At 40.2% G+C, this 18,804-nt stretch overlaps 1 protein-coding gene and 1 long non-coding RNA gene across 2 annotated transcripts; one reads left to right on the top strand and one right to left on the bottom strand.

Moving 5' to 3' along the window:
* Positions 1-4,701: 4,701 nt before the first annotated feature.
* LOC145456942 (iduronate 2-sulfatase-like) lies at positions 4,702-17,697 on the bottom strand. Its single transcript, XM_080335089.1, has 13 exons — positions 17,509-17,697; positions 16,480-16,622; positions 16,249-16,426; positions 14,390-14,478; positions 14,180-14,326; positions 8,504-8,731; positions 7,589-7,715; positions 7,379-7,525; positions 7,211-7,323; positions 6,540-6,618; positions 6,400-6,479; positions 5,992-6,090; positions 4,702-5,927 (listed from the first exon to the last, which is right to left on the bottom strand). The coding sequence occupies exons 1-13, from the start codon at positions 17,555-17,557 to the stop codon at positions 5,787-5,789; spliced, it is 1,620 nt and encodes a 539-aa protein (XP_080191215.1). The 5' UTR covers positions 17,558-17,697; the 3' UTR covers positions 4,702-5,786.
* Positions 11,905-13,315, top strand: LOC145456943 (uncharacterized). The gene is made up of 2 exons (XR_013920743.1): positions 11,905-12,233; positions 12,471-13,315. It is a non-coding gene; the product is annotated as an uncharacterized LOC145456943 (long non-coding RNA).
* Positions 17,698-18,804: the final 1,107 nt, after the last annotated feature.

Below are 18,804 nucleotides of genomic sequence, written 5' to 3'. Positions count from 1 at the left end.
AGTATGATTGATCATGGCCATGGACGAAGCAGTGTTCCTACAAATGATAGAAGACAGCTTTGTTGTGGTTTCTAGTAATTGAGAGAATAACTTATTTCTTCCTTTTCGTATATTTATGCGCATTTCGTCTTGCTGCGAAACTATCCGTTTGTTGATGTTGTAGTCTATAACCATAATATCTACGCTATATTTGCCCAATACCGAATAAGACTTGATAAGCTTATTAGTGGGAGACTAATAACCCTAGAATCATATGATGACAGCACGCGGCGAGACTGTTTGTTGATAAACTTCAACACACCTTCGAAAGTCGTGACTTACGAAGATCTTTGATTTATATATTTTCATAGATCAAATGCAATCCAGTACCACTCAAATACCTCACACTGACAAAGATATGTGGGCCACATCCCCTGACTTTTGAATCGGAATTCAAGTGCTCCTTGAATACACTGTATTGTATACGCCTCTAGGGAAGGATAAACAGTCCTTGAAAAATTATTGACTCTACTTGAGTAGAAGTGTTGTCACAATTTTCTTCTCATGTAGTTGCCAGCTTTTTCAAGTATATTTGGGGTAAAAGTAAAATATGAAAGGTTTAATATGTTTTCAAGAATCAATCATTTAATTAAATATATAAATAATGAATGAGTTTGCAAAAGGATAAAATCAGTAGTGAAACTCGTCCAGAAAGAAAAACAACTTCAGTCATAATTACTTCTCTTGAATAGGACCTACCTGATTACTCCAATAAAGTATAAGTACTCGATACTGACTAGTCACCATTACTGTTAACTAATTGTTGGGCGGATGACCCCATAAGTTTAATAGACGAGCACGAATTCGAATTTAACACTTTGGAAATAGGAAACCGGTTAGACAGCGGATTTGGAATTATTTCGAGTCATCGCGCTAATGTTTGCGCGAGTAGTCCAGATAGACTTGGATTTTGGGGAAAATACGATGTAAGATTTGAAATTGAAAATACGAAATCCACTCACTAATAGGCTTGGTGTGGAAGGGCAGCTAAAAGGATTTTAAGGACCTTTCCGATCATATACAGCACACATCACGAGACGCGAGTTCAGGCATAACTCAAGACCAACATTCTTGTATTGTGCGTCTTCACGTCATGTAGTAGTTTCGTTTGATTTCTTGTTGGTTGAGTTGGAATCAAACAGATTTTGTAACACACTTTAGAGTCTGAGTTGAGGAAACACATACTGACTGGAGTCTGAGTTTAATAAAGTGCTCTAGCCCTGACTCCAAGTACTGTGAGGAGCACTCCGATCTAAATATGATGTGGTCTCAAATTAAAGTGTTACCGTGTCTGTAATCGAAATTTGCGATATCTAGAGGTGACGCGTCATCGCTTCTTAACCCCGTCCGAAATTTCTGGAACGCATTTGATACCACATCATACTTAGAAAGCAGTGCCCGTCTTAGATCGAACCAAATGTTGTCAAATGCTCCTAAAAAGTGCCGTTGCAGCTACAGAAGATATTCGGTTTCTTAGGTAGGCGAACCTTCATCAACAATGACTCAAGTCTGTTTTGAAGGACTCTTTTCAGCGCTGAAGCAACTGATGAACAGATCTTATTTCTTAGAGATGTAAATTCACTAAATCAGATTAGAATCATGCCGACCAACAACCATAAATGCTTCTGATATATTTGTGTCTGCTATTGTCTACGTTGATTGAAATTCATTCGGATGGTAGCACAAAAATCATTGCGATTTTTTTTAATACGGGAAGAATTCTACAAAATTATTTTAATATACTAGGCTACTACGGAGGTTATTCTGAGCTCCTCTTCCCCGCGTTACTGTTCTTAGTCCAGAAAAAGACCCGATGAAAGAAAGAACGCAGTCACAAAGAATGGAAAGAGCAAGAAAGGGCCGCTGAATAGAGACTAACATCGAAAAAGGAACTGTGACATCGGGCACTAGGCCGAGGTGGATGCCAGTTTAAGAGATCGCAACTGCAACCGCAACTGGTGGTTCGGCATCCTCCTTTCTGCTGATTACATCGCATTGTGTCTTCTTATCGCATTGTAGATTGTGTGTGTTTTGTTCAAATGAAAATATAATCTGACGATTACCGATTATTCAAAGGTGGAATCGCTAATATTAGGAATCGATAATTCAAAAAATAGATCGATTCTCTTGACAGTAGTAAAAAATAAAATACAATAAGCGTAGATTTATGAGTAGATTTATAGGAATTTCGGAGTGAGAGTCGGTGAACTGTGAGGGAAATACTAGCAGTCGGAGTCTGTGTGTCTAAATTTCTAGGAGTCCAAGTCGGAGTCGGTAGTAAAGTCAACCGACTCCACAGCCCTGTCTTTCAACACAACAAAGTCACTTCCGCGATACAGCTATACTCCACTTCATAACATTACTAACACAACTTAGCCCACAAGTGGTACAATTTATGGTGGGCGAGCTTCACGTAACATCGAAGGGCCGGCTGCATTTTTGATGACAATCTGAATGTAACTCTGTTACGCTACCTTGTGGTGGAATACGTATTAACCCAAACTCAATATTATATGAACTGATTGCGTCTAGCAGTCGTACCTAACCTGGGGCTCCAACATTTAGGCTGAATGAATAAAGGCTACTTGTCTGCGACCTACATTGCTGGATCACCATGACATATCGATATCGGCTACCGACTCAGACCCAAACATTTCCATTGCCTGTCCCTCTTATGCTATCTTCTGTTGTAATGCATGCCTAATTCCTCAATCTCAGATGTTTTGCGCTTATATCTGTAGCCTGTAGGGTAATGTGGGTGTGAAAGACGGTTCCACGACGCTTCGAATACTTCTGCGCAGTTGCGTAATCCCTTATCTAATTTCTGGACAACGTCTATAATCGACACGTCCATCTGTGGTTCACTCAGTGTTGGGATGACTCGAGTCAGCTTTTTCGTACGACTTGACTTGACTCGAGTCACTTTGCAAAAATGATTTGACTTGACTTGACTCGGCGCTTCAGAAATGAGGATTGACTCGTGACTCGGAGCAAAATTTACGAGTCAATTTCAAGTCAGCAATAAGTAAATGGTGTCGACTGAATCACTGTATCATGTGTATGTTCGGATAATTCGCGATACGCCAGCCAGTCTTTCACTTATTGTACGTTCCACTTCCACTGGTCCCCCATTGTTATATCACAAATAAACAAAAACCAAATGATCAGAGCTTACGCTGCCGTGGTAGTAGTAGATTATGCTAATAGCTATAAGTTTCTTAGATGGGGCAGTGCTAGCCTTTACCAACCCTCTTGTATGACTTAAATCGAATGAATATAGTTTATACGTTTACATTCTCACGGATGTGTAGATGACTAGTGTATTGTACCATATCGATTTGTTTAAACTTCTCGAGGATTCATATTCGGCCCTCTATTTTGGCTGATAACAGCAGACTGTAGAATGTAACTATATACAGTTACTCAAGTATTCAGTTAGTGCGATACAACGCCTTTTTGCTTGTATATTTAAGCTTATATTCGTTATTTGGTTCAAGATAAAGGTTAATTAATCTGTTTTCCACACAGCTGGCAAAATGTTATGACTTTGAATCATCATTCATACTTCGAAAATTAATTTGACTTGAATTGAGACTTGACTTGACTCGAGTCACCTCCAAAAATCGAGGGACTTGACTTGACTCGAGTCACCTTCGAAAATCGATTGACTTGACTCAAGTCAAAATCTGCAATGACTTGAGATGACTCGTGACTCGAAGGTAGTGACTTGATCCCAACACTGAGGTTCACTTGATTTTTTTCTCGTCCTTTTATCACGAAATAGTGTAGTTTTTTCGTCCATGCTAAAATTTCTTTAAAATATGTTTAAATATTAGTGACCTCACCATTTATACCGATTTGGCGGTAGCGTATTTGACGGTATTAAACGCGAGTGAACGTGTGTTTTCCATCGCGCCTGTTACAATCTAACTTAATTACATCGCTCCTTCCATGACCTACATTATGATGTAGTCTGTTACCTACACAACACCCATGCGAACACGACGATGAGATAACGTTACCAATTCTTTCAGACGTGGTCAAAGTATTAAGCTTTGCTACTGCAGTAGAAGTAATAACGTAACTTTTCACTCAATAACAAGTAGAAATGGGTGTCCCAAGACATGTGAAAACTACTTTCAAGCAGAAGTAGAAAGTGAGAGGTCTGAAAAGTACTCAAGTGAGCAGGCCTAGTTTCGCAGAAATAGATTATATCGAAGTGGCTCCTGGTCCTAGCAGTCAATTAGAGGTGACTACTAAATATATTAGGTTACCATAAGCGGGCCATTATGGTCGGGTGCCGCAACAATTGCACTCGTGAATGCGATACAAGAACATATCCAAAAGCCATATCCTACTTTACAAAACATTTAAGTAGTTTTGGTAGTAAAACCATTAAAGTAGAAGTTATCCAATAGCTTATCCACTTGACTAAGTAGTGGCCTATGCATGTACTAAATTGTATTCAAGTGGACGGCCGACAAACCAACCTCATATATAGCCTACGTTACTGGCGCTCTCAATATTATTTCCCGGATTTATGGACTGTATCTTCTTGAATTTGCAGCGACCCTTTATTTTAAGAAAATAAGACATCCTCAGGGCGAAGACTGACCCAGGAGGCCCAGGAACGTGGCGGTTCGCTTCCTTACAATGAACCAATTAGAGAGAAATGCGGGTTTATTACGGATGTTAATACATAAAGCGAGGGTTATGTGTGAAGTCTGGTAAAAACTAAAAATATTGATTACCAGAGGTACAATCAATCAATACAAGCAATCAATCAATCGTTGAGCTATATTTTTTTCATCTGAACAAGTCAAACACAATGAAAAATGCGATAAGACACAATACGATGTAATGAACAGATATGAGGATGTCGAAGGACACGCGGAAACAGTGGATCGCTACCCAACATGAAATCAGTCGCAAGTATATTGCGACATGCGTAACGAGTTCAGTTCGGTCTATTAGCAATTTTCATCAGTTCAATACACCACAAAAAACTGCGATATAATGAAAACAATGCTTGTAAAGTTCCGAGAAAACACGCTTGTAAAGTTTCAACGATAGAAAAAAGGCAGGGATATCCAGCTAGAACTTATGTTTGGTAACAATGGTTACGAAGCTTGCGCAATACTAAAAGAGACAGCGAGGTTCGAATAGCTTTCATGATATGGTAAAATCTTAAGTCGGTCATGTGGTGAGCTTATTCCTGCTAAAAGATAACATTTCCTTCATGCAGATACATGATAGCTAGGGACGTTGCGTTAAACCAGTGGTTCTCAACCTTTTTTTTAGACACGCCCCCTTTTTGATAGTGAAAAATTTCGCGCCCCCCTTATCGTCATATCACAAAATCCAACTGGGATGCTAGCAACCCCAACAGATTGTTTGGTGGTATGGATGGTTATGAATGTTGATGAGAGAATGAAAACATATGAAATTGGGTCTATATAGAGAGAAAGCGTGTGCATAGTAGGTAAATCGCGCAGAGCGCTAAAAATTTTTTCAGTTGACCGCTTCTTCGCGACCCCCTTCAGATGTTTCACGCCCCCCAGGTTGAGAATCCCTGGGTTAAACGGACTAGCGGTCCGCCACAATATTCAATTTGATGACAACCTTACAGTTGTCATCCTGCTGAGTGATAAATCTCAAATTACTAAATTATCTCAATGCATAGAAAGTGACAATGATAAGGCGAAGATATATGAAAATACAGAAAAACAGCATGTATGACTTGGGCTTCATTTCGGCAGTGCGGCTCTCCAGCCAGCGATCAACTTCTTCCTCAAACTGGCGGCGAGATCTGCATACCTCTCTTCGTAAGCTACATTGAAGTCTTCCAAGGAATCGTCATCCCGCAAATATAACTCCTTGGCGTGGACCTTGTCAAATCAACCGTTTATTACATTTCGTGCAGAACACTTCATAAATATCCACTAACGACACCTGAGAGAAATCGGCTTGGTATGTAGCAGGGTCGAACGCAACCCATTCCGTGTACCTGTAGTGCTTCGTTCGCATGGAGTACCCCATTATTTTGATGTCCTAAATAGATTATGATTTTAACAACAGCAGTAACATAATTCTCCAAAAAGTTTGGAATTTCGAAATGTATTGGATAAGTTTTATCCTCTTCTCTACAGCGAGAGTTCTCAAATTAGATCTCTACGGAGAAACAATTTCCGTTATATAACGGTGACGGAACGTAGAAGGTGAAAATAACGCATGCTTAACCTGCAGATTACCAGCGAACATATATTTGTGCCGACCATCGTTCGAAAATGTTTTCCTGGAATCTACGACCTCAAACAAATCCGCCGTGCCGCAATCAACACAAAATTAATAACATCAAACCTTCAAGTCGGGCAAGTCCGTGTTTTTCTGCGGCGTATCAGACGGTCTGGGATACTGACTGAAAACAGCATCTTTCCATTCTGAACAAAACGACGCGTCTCATAGCCAAGGAAGAATGCGGCATTTGTTTGTTAACTAACCTTCATCGTTGTGCACTTTCCGTTGTTTGGACTTATCAAAAATCGGAGCCAGACTCAGCCCTTCAGTGCAAAGCTCAATCTGAATCAATACAGTCGGGACTATCATTCGTCCCGATCATGGTAACGGACAATTGTGACGGCATATGATGTGAAATTTACTGTAGAAATATTCTCAAAAGATTTGGCGTTCTAAACACAAAGATACGAAGAGGCTCTTTGGAGGTACAAAACTTCAATATACAATTGGATAGTATATTGAGGAAACTAGAAATTGCAAGCTTCATGCATCGGTTCATTACAATCCTGCGCCTGAGACTACCGGACAACGATTTGACGAATTGATTTCGCCATTTCATCCAATATGATGCTTTCATTTGAGTTATTTTTCATTCGGTGTTCATGTGGAATGTGGATACCTCATATTTGACATGATCTTCATTCATTGTTATCTCTAGGCGAAGGTGGGCAACTGGGCATTGATTGAAAAACTGTTTCGAGTCATTTCGGATCCTTCCGATAGTGTCAGTGTATTGCAACCTCCCGGCGTTTCGAATTGTGGACAATATTATTAGTATACTAATATTCAAATTGCTCAGGGCTTTTGGTTCAAAATCTTTTGCGAAAATTTAACAACACGATATTGTACCAGTTTGGATTAGCAAAATGCTTACTTTGGATGATTCCTTGGGACACATAGGTACGGGCTTCAAGCCAGCCAAATCGGCAAGGGTCGGAAAAATATCGACTAGTTCCGTCAGAGCATCAGTCTGAGGTCCTTTTGGTTCTGTCAAGTCGAAAATTATTAAATAACTAACCCTAATCTCCCAAATCAGCCTTACCTGGTTTGGGAGATAAAAATGGGCTTTTTAGCTCGAAGTGACTGCGAGTTGTTGTTACGTTCGGAACGTGAAACATAAGCGGTACCCTGGTTACCGTTTCAAAATTTTCGTACTTGCACCAATCGCCGTGATCGCCAAGTGACCAGCCTGTAAATGCACAAAGCTTCCGTGCTAAGTCAACTTGACTGCATTGATTTGGTTGACACGTACCATGGTCTCCAGCCAGCACTATGAGGGTGTTTTCCGCGAAACCGCTTTTCGTCAGCTGTTCCAAAACCTTGCCCACCATCATATCGGTATACGAAACGGCAGCAAAATAATGTTGACGTATTTGGCGCTGTAAATAGTAGAAAGGTGTTGGGCACAAGTCTGAATGTTGCCCATTGCCTATGCATCTACACACTCACAGCATTGTTGGTAGCACTTGGACCAGAAACGAGCTGCGGTCACTAGCGAATGTACAGATGCCTGATTTTCAAATACAGTGTGACATTACTGCATCCAGAGGTGGTCAGTAATATAGTACTTCTAGTTTTTTGACGAAATCAAGTAGGTTTTGAGTATTCTTACTACATACACAGTGTTTGCGATTTTTGACTACTTCCTCTTCAACTTTACAGTATTAAGCTAAGTGTTTAGGCAAAACTAGGCTCCCAATACGTTTTTACTTGTTTGGAAATCACGACTTCCACCGGTACTTAAGTACAAACTTACGTTACTTCTACATGAATACCAGCGATGGATGCTTTACCACAACTGGTTACATCACAATCGACAATGGATTATCCGTTAAATTGTTGACTTACGTGTCATGTGTTTCGAAAAGAGGCAACTTTTTAAATCTCTAGCTTACATCCATAAACACGGATTTAGAATTTTGATTCACATTAAATCACGAAGAGATTATTTCACCATAAAACACCAATGATTCTGAGGACTGTTTGGAGTCGTCGGATACCATGTTGCGAGCCGCATGTACTCGCATAGCCTCTGTAGAAAAACACTGGACTTGTGGATTAAAAAATTGGACTCACACTGCATCGACTCGAAACAGGCTCACATACTCAAACCATGACGCCTGGTCCTACTATTTACTAGTTCCTACAAGCAAAACTAAGTCCTTACTTGAAAGGTTTCTGGAATCGGGCCATAAGGGTAGCTCAAGTTGAGAGCAATAACGTCGTTCCTGATTCGCAACTGATTGTATGGCGAAAACGCTACTGAAGGCAAGCCTTTGGGAATGAGCGGGTTCGGTGCCAGGCCGATTTCGGACAAGGGATATAACGATAAAAATTCCTCGGGGAATTTGTAAGGGATGTGAGGTTTGTGGAATCCAACGGCGAGGAAGAAGGGCTGAAAAACGATGATTTCGGAAATTATATTACACCGACTTTGCCTTATCTCTTGTATTCTTGTTAATAAAAATTTGTTTCACTCAAATTCTATAAGCTACTATAATATGAGTAAAATAAGCGTAAAAGAGGCATTTGACAATAATTAAGGCCAAACCTTGGCATGTATAAGTATATATGGCAAGTACTTCATAAGTTATTGATAACAATAATCCTGTCGAATGATTTCTTCAATTATTCTCACGAAATAAGACCTGCACTAAGGGTAGGTTTCAAATAGTCGACTTAGGCCCGTCGTCGGGCTTAAGCTACACCCCTCAGGCTGAAGTCGGTTTCAAAACTGTGACTTGAGGGGATTTCCCCTCCAGCGTGCGCTTTGTTAAGACAGATATCCAAGCCAGCTAGGAGGTAGGCTGAAGTCAACAGTGCTGATAACTGTTGTGCTGTTTGTTGAAGGATACTGGCCGTTCTTCTGATGTATAGCTTGGCAAATCAGATTAGATCATTGTATATTGCTGTCAGGCAGTTTGGAACAATGTTTATATCACAAACGTGACAAGTTGGTATCATATACCGTTATAGTGGGATTTACAGTGGAATGCTGCAGGGGTCTTCGTATACTGAACGGTTTTCAATTCAAATGGATAGCCAGAGCCCTGAGGCACACAGGACACATCAGCACTTCTTCCATAACCGCACCATATAGTATCAAGCAATGTTCCCCATGACCACCGTAACCCGCGTTCGCTGGCTCCAATCGATTCGGTTACGAATATGATATGACTATGGTTACGAGACACGGGAAGTGATATTTGGGGTAAGGCGTAAAGGTGCCTAGCGTTGGACTTGCGAATCCCGCCCATTTTGGCAAAGAAATGTCAGCGATAAGAATCCGCTACGGGTAATGATGCTGATCAGTGGTCATGGGGAACATCAGTTAATATAGTGCATGTATCGAAGAAGCCCCAAGATGAGATTTTAGGTTGCGGCAGATCAACAGATCCTTTATTGATAGCCTACATGCTACGTCAACTCATCATTATAGTTTTCTCGACTGGTTACGTCTTTTAACTTAGGCACGTTGACGTTTTGACAGTTTGGCTTTGCTGTGGTTATAGCCAAAAAGTGAACACATGACGCATCACCAGAAAATGGAAAATATGTATCATGCTCATTTTGTTGAGCCTAATCAATGTTGCACCACTTGCACGCAACTGTGATTGATTGCAGGGTTCCCCTCAATATCCATTTTCGCTCCACCCCTATGAGCATTGTCATAAATATGTTTAACTGCTACTTTCTAGAATAGTGCCGACTACATGGAACTTTGATCAATATGTGTCTATTCAACCAGCATTGTATTGATATTCCGTTCACTGCATGCGCACCGAATTTCAGCATACTGGATAAAGATCCAGAAGTTTCGGAAAGAAAAATGACATGACTTTGCATGAAGTTGTTAGTGAATTGCTATAGATGTGAAGCAATGTTCCCTCTAATTTTTGACGAGTCTGTGCGTACACTCAAGAACTCACTACGCAGACCCTCGGAAAACAGTGCGTAACGACTAAAAAAGGGTCATGACTTCAGATTTTCTGTGTGCATAAACCGTGTCAGCACTGCGCATTTGCGCATGTATGCAGCTTAAAGGGGCCATTGATGTGAAGTGATATATGCCAATAATATTCAAAGTGCAGTACATGCTAACGCTTCAGTAATCCAAATGTTTTCAGATATATGTCAATTCAACATTGATTTTCACAGATTTGCTACCCAGTCATAGTATCGACATAGCAGCATAATCAGTCCATGTAAAAATTATTATATAGCTGTGCAATGTGCCACCAGAGTGAGCTGCAGGCTGTGAAACAAATGATAGCACCTTCTTTTGGAACACAGAGAAAATCAAACGAGCAGTGATGTGCCAAGCCCTCAAATAGGTATTTATCTATCTATCCGTATATGTGAGTGTGAATGCGCATACCAATATCCAGTTCCTTTTATATTAAGGTTTTTCTGAAAGCACTTTGCTCGAGCTTTATCAAGTTCCTCGCACCATGATACCAACACTGGGCTGTAAGTAGGGTTAGTTCGGATATCAATAATTTTCACTATCCGGATAACGGATATATCCGGATATTTTGGAATTTATCTAACCGGTTAACCGGATAATAACTGCTAAGTGAGACAATCGATTTCATTAGGTCTGCATGTAAAACGGATCGCAAAATCATTACACAGTGTTATTGTAGAGTACCTACCTACGCGCGCAGCATGAGCGAATACGAGAAAAACCACGCAAATTTAATGTTCCCTGCTTCTGCAATGCCCTCTTTTTAAAGCACAGATGCATAAATTGTGGGATCCTGTAGCCGGGACCGGAATTTTGTAACAAAGAGTCCACGTTCATTGAATGCTTTTTCAGCTTCCACAGATGTGGGCTGAATAGAAAGCAGCGCTTCGTAGAGAGTCAAAAGGTTGGCAGGTCGTACGCCGGAAACTTCAACGGCTTTACATCCTTTTGACCATCCTTATGTTTAGGTTAGGAGTACTAGAAGGACGACTAGCTGATACTGGAATTGATGCCGACATGATACCTCGCTCTAATTCACGTGATCAGGCACGCAGCCAGCCGAAAATGTAGGGGGATTGAAATAAAATCAGGGGGTTTCGATTTTTTTTTCGAATTAATCAACAGCGGAAATCAATTACGCTTGCACGCACGCACATTTTTGCGAACATTCGATGTCATTCAGTTTCGCGGTGTCACTCTCAGAATCACTAATTAGAATACACTTAACGGCATATCGTCAACAAGCCATCGAGAGATAGGAGCCAATGCATGCTGGGTCCGAGATGGTTAGGCCAGCGATTATATCGTTCGTAGGCCTATTGCAGATGCGATTGTGTAGGTCAACGATAATATCGTGAGCACCAAGCCAATGAAGATGCGATTGTGCAGGCCAACGATGGAATAGTGTGTACACTGCACATGGCCTATTGCAGATGCGATTCTTCAATCCAGTGGAACTATCGGCTTGTTGAAGACGCGATAAATCAGGCCAGAGACGATAGCCGAGCGCGCGGCAATCAATGACCTAATTTAACGATCTTCTCAGCAGGAGATCGCGTCACATTACATTGTGCAATGTGTACGCTAATTGGCAACACGCTTCTCGTTAATCGGCCACGCCAACACTGAATACGACTTATTGAAGCTTACTAAAACGTGTAAAATGCATTAGCAACGATTCTTTTTTATCCGGTTAACCGGCAGAAAAATATCCGGATATCAGATAGTGAAAATACCTGCGGTTAACCGGTTAACCGTTATCCGGATAATCCAACCCTAGCTGTAAGTATGTCATTTCCATTCATATTTATACCATGCTTGATAAGTTGTTTTGTGATAGATGCTGACCCATCTGATGTGCCAACTTATGGAGTAGCAGTTGGGAGCTGCATCTGCTAGTTGTTTGGGCAACATTTCCAACCAGATCAAGGTAAGTTTGCATTCATTACTAGGCCATAAATTGTCTGTTTGTTATCTCATTATTATTGCTATTAATTATTATCTCATTATTATTGCTATTAACATTATCTCATTATTATTGCTATTAACATTCGTATAGTTTGCTGATGCTATGTATTACAATAGACTATTGAGTTTTGTATGGATAGCAACAGTATAAAATTTAAAAAATTCGTTCGAAATTTATCAGTTATATCTCTACCAACAGCTCACCGAAGTCCAGGCCCGAAGTCAACTATGAAGCAGCGAAGATTTGAAAATCAGTGATAAAGCAGAAGAGAATGAAACAAGTTGAGCATGGTCTCAACGTTAATAATTATAGAAGATGCTGAACAACATTAATTTGACGCTAGCCGAATCTAGAGTCAAAACATGTCTTTTGTACATTTGATTCAATTTTGTTCAGCCGTTCATGTTCGCCTGCTCCAGTTTTCCAAGCCCCTTGCAATAACTTCGCTATCTTGTGTCCAAATTTATGAACTTGAACTTACTTAAAGCCATAATGCACATTTTACCTCATTTTAACGTGTCACAAGAAATAAAGCACGAGTATGTTTTGGAATGTAATCAAATGTATTGCAAAAATCTCTAGATCATGCGTTGTCGTGCAGATTTCTCTGTAGGAGTCGATACTGTGGGAGTGCGGTCAACGCTTCCAGTTGCAGTATGTCATCAAATTCAGCTCCATCTGCCTTGTCAGCATTGCTATGATTGTAAAGGCAGAAGCAGGCTATTGTCATATCGATATTCTGAGGTTCTTCCTTGAATATAGCCAATGCGCGAGATATTTTCTTCAACACAAAGCACTGCGCTCTGCCAGAGGGTAACGATATGCATGAAAACAATAGTGACTTTTTTCGGTCAAAGTTCTTGGGCATAATAGTGGCGTGAGTAATAAGTCCTCAGTGGATATTCAGCATCTCCAAGAGCATAATCTTCATCAATTAATATGCCAAAATGCTGGGCAGTTGTGTCTTCAAAAATCGGTATCACAGCCGCACTATTTCTTCGAATACTTTGCGATAACGTGCTGATCATTTGCCAGATACTTCCTCGGGGTTCCGTTCTGATCATCCGTCCGTAAATTTCAACAACTCAAGCAATTCCGTATTCCTTCACTGCATCGCTACCATACTATACGACATCAGCAAGCAACTCAAAACAATAACAACTGGCCTCGGTTCCGTGTTGAACTCGCTACAGCGACGAAGTAGACAGTAATTACTCGCAACTAACGGACTTGGCCGAGCGCGGCGCCAAATTAACATTTGAAACCGAATTAAGACCGCCGACGTCTGGCGTCTTGAGCAAGTCAATCACTGGCCTTAAGCCAGGTCTAAATTAAGACAACTTTTTGAAACCCACCCTAAGTATCCTAATATCTTTTGTACTTTTATGTGTTCAATAAAATTGATTAGCTGAAACAAATGGTATTTTGTGTTGGGGTTAGAAGTTAATTGCAAAGTCAGTCTTGGTGAAACTTGGAATTATCGAGTCCATCATCGGTCATATCTTTCAATTGACGTGCAGTGTGGTCACTGGTCAGTCTGATGACATAAGAAGTTTGTCTGACACTTAGGCCACTGCTACCCCCATGACGGCACCATTTGCGCTTGACTTATCTATGATTCAGCCTTGTCCCAAATGAAGATCAAAAAGTCCAACCAAGTTCCACAAATTGGCAGTATTTTAGGCTTGTTGTCATCAGTTAATGTCTGGACTATGAATCCCATTACTGGTTGAATTAATTCAGTGCCAGTCATGAAGCGTAATGACAAAATAGTATCCAGTTAATTGTGTATTAATATCTCTTTAGATTTGTCATTTTGCAAGTAACTTGGATCACAAATAAGTATGTGGACTCCGGAAACGAAATCTAAGCCGATTTGTTCCCGATTTATCATGTAGAATTCCTACCTTTGTGCTTGATTGCTTGAATTCCTTGATCATGTCCACAGCGTGATCTGAGCTTTGTATATCAGGAAGTGTAGCTTCGGGTTGTGTGAACACATTTACCGCGCAAAGCAAATTCATAACAGGTGAACCGGACTCACTCGGGCATACCTTCGGGTTGGCAGAAAGTGCTTCGTGTTCAAATTGCCAGTTACGGTCATAAATAAAAGTTACCTTCGACATTTTGTATTGCTGAGTACTGGGGTGGTACGCCGGTGCTGACCAGGAGTATGGATAATCATCATTATAGTTTGACGGAACCCCTGAAGAGATAATACAAAAATAAACCAGTGAATCATCGTGTAAACCAGAGTCGACGAGGCCAAAAGAATTTTTGCTTAGCTGAGATATAAAAAGAAAGATATTACATTGTACTTTGTCAACCAGAAAACGATCAATTAAACATAAATCTCGTAAAAGGCACTCATATGGGTATATAATTTTTAGTTCGAAGTATCCATTGAGACGATAGAATGGCCTATACAGGACACAGGAGCTGTGAAAATGTTCCAGTAGAAGTTTTAGTCAAGCCGAAATCCATAAGATAAAAGGGGAAGAGGTATATACAGATAAATTTTGATTTCTTTATTTCTAGAGCAAATGGATGCAACATGTGCACAATATAGAATCTGATGAGCAAGCGCGGTCGAAGAACTGATTGCTTGAAATAGTAATGTCGGCATTTTGTTTGTGATTCGAAATCAAACGTGATTCATTTGACTCAGCGAGTATATTTGCTTATCGAGCCTCCTTAATAAGTTATGATTTGAGGAAGTGCCCACTATAGGAAAGGTAGCAAAATTAATTTCAATATCATCAGTTTTGGCACTGAATAACCAATGGAATAATGGCCCATATTAGTACGTGTCGACGGTTCTGATGGTGACCGTAATTGATATTGGATTTTCAAGTCGGCTAATTGGACCATGACACTATTCATAAATTCTTTAGGCTATACACCAGGGGTGTCAAACATACGGTCCGCGGGCCACATCCGGCCTGCCAGACGATTTCATCCGGCCCGTGAAGCAATTCTCAGTAGACTGGAAACGTCTTGTATTATCCAGCACATTTCCAACAAATTTGAGATTATTAGTAATAAAATAATTAATATTAAGTAAATAACTAAGTAAATAATCCATCAAGAGAGCAAATGGCGAGTATGTTCATATGCCCCCACATTATAGCCATGTTGACGTCGGGGTTATGGTTTCACTCTAGTCTCATCGCCATTACGAACAAGTCGCTGACATTGAAACCCCATTCCAAGAAGCCAAAAAAGTGCAGACTTCTATGGAATGATAGACTGGAAAGTAGTTATTCACAGAAGGGAAAACGACATTGTGAAACCGTCTTATGCAGGTTACAAGGAGATTGAAGAATATAACATTTACACAAAATATAATTCAAATATATTCAAAGAGGTTCCCGGCATCCAGAGAAACCTGACTAGTGGTTCAATAAGAATGCACGAAATTCCAAATTTCTCGTCTGCAGCTAAATCTCTTGTATACCTAACAACCTATGCGCAGGGCTACCGCCAGATTACTACTAAAACGGAGGGAGGATAGTAATATACCAACTTATCTCATCATTAGAGCCACTGTTTTAGCAGTTTATAATTGTATTCAACCGGCCAACCATCATATTTTCGCCAATTCCATTGTTTGCGAATAAAGTTTTTGCTATAGAAGAGAACCCATATGATTTGTAATGTAATATACTATTCTGTATATATGCTTGGTAATAACGTACGGTATTCAAGTCGAAAACAAACGGATGGTTTTAAATGTAACATTTTGGAATCATTTGAATGGTCCGGCCCGCGTGCAATCTGAAGGTTTGAATCCGGCCCGCTACACAAGTTGAGTTTGACACCCCTGCTATACACATTCCAAGAAAGGTACATTTATAAGAAATGATTATAGATCTCCTTTACTGAGCGTTGGATTCAGGACGTAAAGTTTTTTGACAGCCTCCATTCTAGCCGTTGGAGTCATCCTCAATACAATGTCAATGATAACAATACTTACCAGGATGAAAAACTTTTCCTATTGAATAGCTATTGTATCCATTTTCCTTAAAGTATTGTGGTAATGTTGTGAAGTTTCCAGCATGAGTCCGCCAGTATGAGCCAAAATCATACAAATGAGTCGAATCTGGTCTACGGCTAGTTAGGAATGATGTTCGGCTCGGTGCGCATACCGTTTGCTGAAGACAATACAAGACACTTAGTCCATCTCAAGCTAAATCCAACAACTTACCTGAGCATGTGCATTGTTGAACTGTAAACTCTGGGAAGCAAGCTGATCGATGTTTGGAGTTAGGACTTTCGGTGAAAAATCATAACTACCAATCACAGGTCGCAAATCATCAATTATCAAGAAGAGCACATTTGGCTTCTGAACTGCAATGTATCAAATTGAAGCAGATGAAGTGAGAAATAACATTTTATGGGGTCTCGCTAACATTAGGTTTGTCAGTAGCTCATGGTTTACTTCGGGGGAAACATATCTATCAACTACCACTCAGCTTGGCCGACAGCATAGCTTATAACAAGCGTTGGCAATCTTTGTGAATGACAGGCAGGATACAAAAAAATGAATAGACCAACAGTAGCCTATGTTGAGTGAAATGGTGATCGAGATCGCTATACCTATATTCCGGAGTGGAATTGGTGGCAACGGCACGCAGGATTTTCTGTTCAATTGCCTAATTATTCTATACAAAAAAAGCTCTCATCACGCAGGATTTATTTCAAAAAATGAACCGAGATTCCATATAGGCCTATATTGTGTCCAATGAACACCCTAATTATTCTATACAAAAAAAGCTCTCATCACGCAGGATTTATTTCAAAAAATGAACCGAGATTCCATATAGGCCTATATTGTGTCCAATGAACACAGCACAGACATGATGAAATTTGGAAGTAGAAAATTAATATGCAAATGTCATGATGACACAGATCCCTTTTGATGTAAATAATAATGATATCGCAAACCCTGAACTTGAAAGTTGAGGGATCTTATAGTTTCAAAGCAAGCCAAAAGTCGTTCAATTCCAATTACGGTAATGACTTAACCCGACTTAACCGTTAAGACCATTATACCCCAAAAGTCGAATCGAATTTTATCACAACCCAAACGACTAGGTAAGTGTGCAACACAACAGTAATGACGATTGGTGGTTACTGGTTATCATTTATCATTGTATCGAGAAAGTAACAATATTTCAGTAACCGTCTAACCGACAACTCAATAATATACTTTAATTGAGAAGCTAGAACGTACCTGCAGATGCGACGTGTGTTATTGCAAGCAATAGCAACAAGAAGTCCATTTCAAATCACTCTCAAAAGTAATGGTGTCGGTCAGTTGCTACTTGCTATCTGTTTACGTACAGGAGCTCTGCGCCTGATGCAGCTACTTCAATGCCACAACAAGGCAAGACCAAGTAAATCTGAACCTCATAAACAAAACAAAACCTTTGACCCCTGTCACGGAAGTTTGAATTTTCTGACTATTATTATTATAGAATGCAAACATTCTATAATTATTATAGATAACTAACCTACGGATAGATAGTAGATACGCAACGCCAGTCGTCACGCTCGCTTACCCGGAGGAAATAACTGCTCAGCAATCTGAACGCAACATAATTGCTAATCCTATAGCTGACGACCCACGCGCTCAAATTCAATAAAGATGATCTTATTTGAAAGCTACTGTCGCGCTGATTCCGAAAATATACATTAAAATCTAATCAGGGCAATGGAACCTCCTTGAAAGACATCTTAAAGTCTGAAAATCGGCATTGTTCTAAACAATCGCAGCGACGCACCGCAATGACCCTAACAATGGCCCTTCCGTGGTTGCGATTGTTCAGAACAATGCCGATTTTCAGACTTTGAGGTGGATTTCAAGGGGGTTCCTTCGCCCTGATTGGATTTTAATGTGTATTTTCGTAATCAGTGCGATAGTAGGTTTCGAATAAGATCAACTTTATTGAATTTGAGCGCGTGGGTCGTCAGTTATGGGATTAGCAATTATGTTGCGTTCAGATTGCTGAGCAGTAATTTCCGCCGGGCAAGCGAGCGTGACGACAGGCGTTGCGTATCTATCCGTAGGTTAGTTATCTTAGGCTTACCATACGTCCTCTTTTAAGAGGATTTGTCCTCTTTTTTGACTTATTTGAAAGTGTCCTCGAAGGACGCCCTTTTGTCCTCTTTCTTGAGATTTTGTCCTCCTTTTTGAAAATTTAGGTCAGATTTAGAGCAAATTGCAAGTGATATGCCGCAAATTAGCACAGAAGTAAAGCTCCGACGGATATTTCGGAGTGAAAAACGGTTATTTCAGCTCTGAGCGAAAAGATGACTTCTTTTTTTTTTTTAGTCATCCACCTGGCAATGTGGAGGAAAAACGGTATTTTGAGCTCTGAGCGGAAGTAATGACCTTTTTTTTTAGTCAACCGATCACAAAGTGGGAAAAATTCACCGGTTTTTGAGAATTCTACTCCGGTTTTGCATCTTGCAAATTTCTGAAAAAGTGTCCTCTTTTTACATTTCTAAAATATGGTAAGCCTACTTA

Source organism: Botryllus schlosseri, chromosome 15 (assembly GCF_051294905.1).
Source record: "Botryllus schlosseri isolate E-star chromosome 15, Bs_hap1, whole genome shotgun sequence".
In the NCBI taxonomy this organism is placed as follows: Eukaryota; Metazoa; Chordata; class Ascidiacea; order Stolidobranchia; family Styelidae; genus Botryllus; species Botryllus schlosseri.
This window is presented reverse-complemented; position numbering and strand designations above follow the sequence as displayed.

Coding starts and splice junctions, on each gene's coding strand:
- LOC145456942 (XM_080335089.1), bottom strand. CDS start 17,557: ATGGACTTCTTGTTGCTATTGCTTGCAATAACACACGTCGCATCTGCA. Junction 14,479..16,248: donor AGGAAAAGTTTTTCATCCTG/GTAAGTATTGTT, acceptor TTATCTCTTCAG/GGGTTCCGTCAAACTATAAT. Junction 7,324..7,378: donor ATTTTTATCTCCCAAACCAG/GTAAGGCTGATT, acceptor TCGACTTGACAG/AACCAAAAGGACCTCAGACT.